Source organism: Prunus avium, chromosome 3 (genome assembly GCF_965620075.1).
Source record: "Prunus avium chromosome 3, drPruAviu1.hap1.1, whole genome shotgun sequence".
In the NCBI taxonomy this organism is placed as follows: domain Eukaryota; kingdom Viridiplantae; phylum Streptophyta; class Magnoliopsida; order Rosales; family Rosaceae; genus Prunus; species Prunus avium.
Genome location: NC_142286.1, coordinates 9503469 through 9505535, shown reverse-complemented (window position 1 = coordinate 9505535; position 2067 = coordinate 9503469). Strand labels below are relative to the sequence as shown.

General features: G+C 39.8%; 1 protein-coding gene across 1 annotated transcript; it reads right to left on the bottom strand.

The window, feature by feature from the left end:
- Positions 1-948: 948 nt before the first annotated feature.
- LOC110774308 (uncharacterized) lies at positions 949-1761 on the bottom strand. Its single transcript, XM_021978851.2, has 2 exons — positions 1177-1761; positions 949-1053 (listed from the first exon to the last, which is right to left on the bottom strand). Exons 1-2 carry the CDS (start codon positions 1759-1761, stop codon positions 949-951), a joined length of 690 nt encoding a protein of 229 aa, XP_021834543.2.
- Positions 1762-2067: the final 306 nt, after the last annotated feature.

Sequence of the window (2067 nt, the reverse complement as noted above, 5' to 3'; positions counted from 1 at the left end):
AATTTCCTTATTCCCGGATATCCGAACATACCCATTCACAATTTGATGGTTATATCAAATCCATAGATGACCTTAGGTATGAATAAAATAATGAACATGAATACAATCTGGGACAATATCGGATGCAACGATGAAACTGGTGTTACCATGTTGCATTAACAAGGATGGGTCACTTTTGTACATCCATAAAATATAACCTCTACATCTGATAAATGGTAAAGCAGGACTGTACGCTCTTAAATTGGAAAGGGTTTAGGAAATATCCGTGGTTCTATAGCACGGAAATAGCCATGGAAATATCGGACATACATCGATGCCGATAACACTTGTGGCTCATAACCTGGAAGGGGGGAAGGGTTACAACCCCTGTCTATGTGACTTGAAGAATGGATAACAATTGTTTGAAAGTTCAGATCGCGATATTATTGATATTATAGATAATATCGCGATCAGTTGACCATGTGTAGTTGCATGGATAATTCCGGATAATTTCCGGGAAATTATCCATATTTTATTATATAATGAGAAATCATGAAGTACTACCAGTAGCACGATAATTGTGTAAGATTTGCACTTTGAAGGAGTTTTATGTATGGTATGCAATTTTAGTTAGCCTTCTAAGCCCTTTCATTTTGGGCACACACATTTGACATTAAACTATCAATACGACTACAAAACATGTACAATATATTACCAATACGATGACAATAAAAGGGCAACAGTCTAGCGATACTGTGAATAGCCTAGCAAAGGAACAATATATGGCACTATGACTACAATCACAATACACATAACACCAAATCCAATACAATTCAAATGAAAATGAACGGTACATAACAAAAATTCACAAATTATAATATGTAAGACACATTGGCCAGTGGAACATTGTTGTTACAGCTGGTTGCATTGTCACTGGTGGCACCGTATGGTGACCAATTTGTACTAAAACTAGAATGTCATTCCAAGGGACTTGTTAAGTTGTTCGGTATGCCTGGCATGACCCTTAACTTGACGGACTTTCATCCCGCCAGCATCACCTAAGCTATGCATCAACTTCCCAGATTAACAAAACTGAGGTAGAAACTAAACACTTCTAACCTCTACGCAACGGGCTGCTTGTTGGTGACGGGGACAAATTGTTTGCATGTATTTCAGTAGTGGCCCTTGACACCACACCTTGAGCATTTTTTTTTCACTGGAGGCCTCTCCTTTAGAAGCTATTCTTTGCGATTTGCAACGGCCCGGCATAACCTTAGAAAGAGGAGGGAGGATTTTAACATTGTTCAAATTTTCGGGAATAACCCATGTGCCTTCAGGTGGTACAGGATAAATAGATTCAGCATATGCTGCTGCCCATGTAGGTCGTGTATAATACGAAGAGGCAAGGGAGTAGGGGTTCAATTTCAAGTGCCGACATACCGCAATAGCATGCTTGCACGGGAGTTGCTCTAAGTCAAACTTCCTGCACGTACAACTACGGTTTTGCAAGTGCACCAAACCGTTCAAATCACCATCCAGAACATTATACTCCACATCATTGATTTTTACCACATTCATCCTTGAAGCAGCGTCTAACCTCTTCCTTAACTTCTTTTCGCCTAAATCAGGGCACAACGTAGAATGACATTTCATTGCTAAATCTCGACGTTGACTAAACCAATACAGAAGTAGATTTGTAATTTCATCGATCAAGTGTACCACCGGAAGCATCCTTGCAAAACGAAGAACTGAATTAATGGACTCCACAATATTCGTTGTCATCACATTATATCGTCGTCCATCACAATGGGCTCGAGACCACTTATGGAGGCCTGCACGTAGTAGATAAGTTCGCACTCAGTCATTGTTTATCATGGAGAAGTGACGATTGAACTCCGCTAGACCATAAGACTTAGCTGCCCTTACAAAATACCCCAATATCAGATCCTGCTGCTTCAAGTGAAATGAGGCTTTCATATTTCCCTTCAAGTGATAAAAGCAAATACCATGTGTTGCCCCAGGAAAAATTCTTTGCAGCCCATTTTGTATGCTAACATTTCGATCAGATATGACAACAAGATTCGAGCA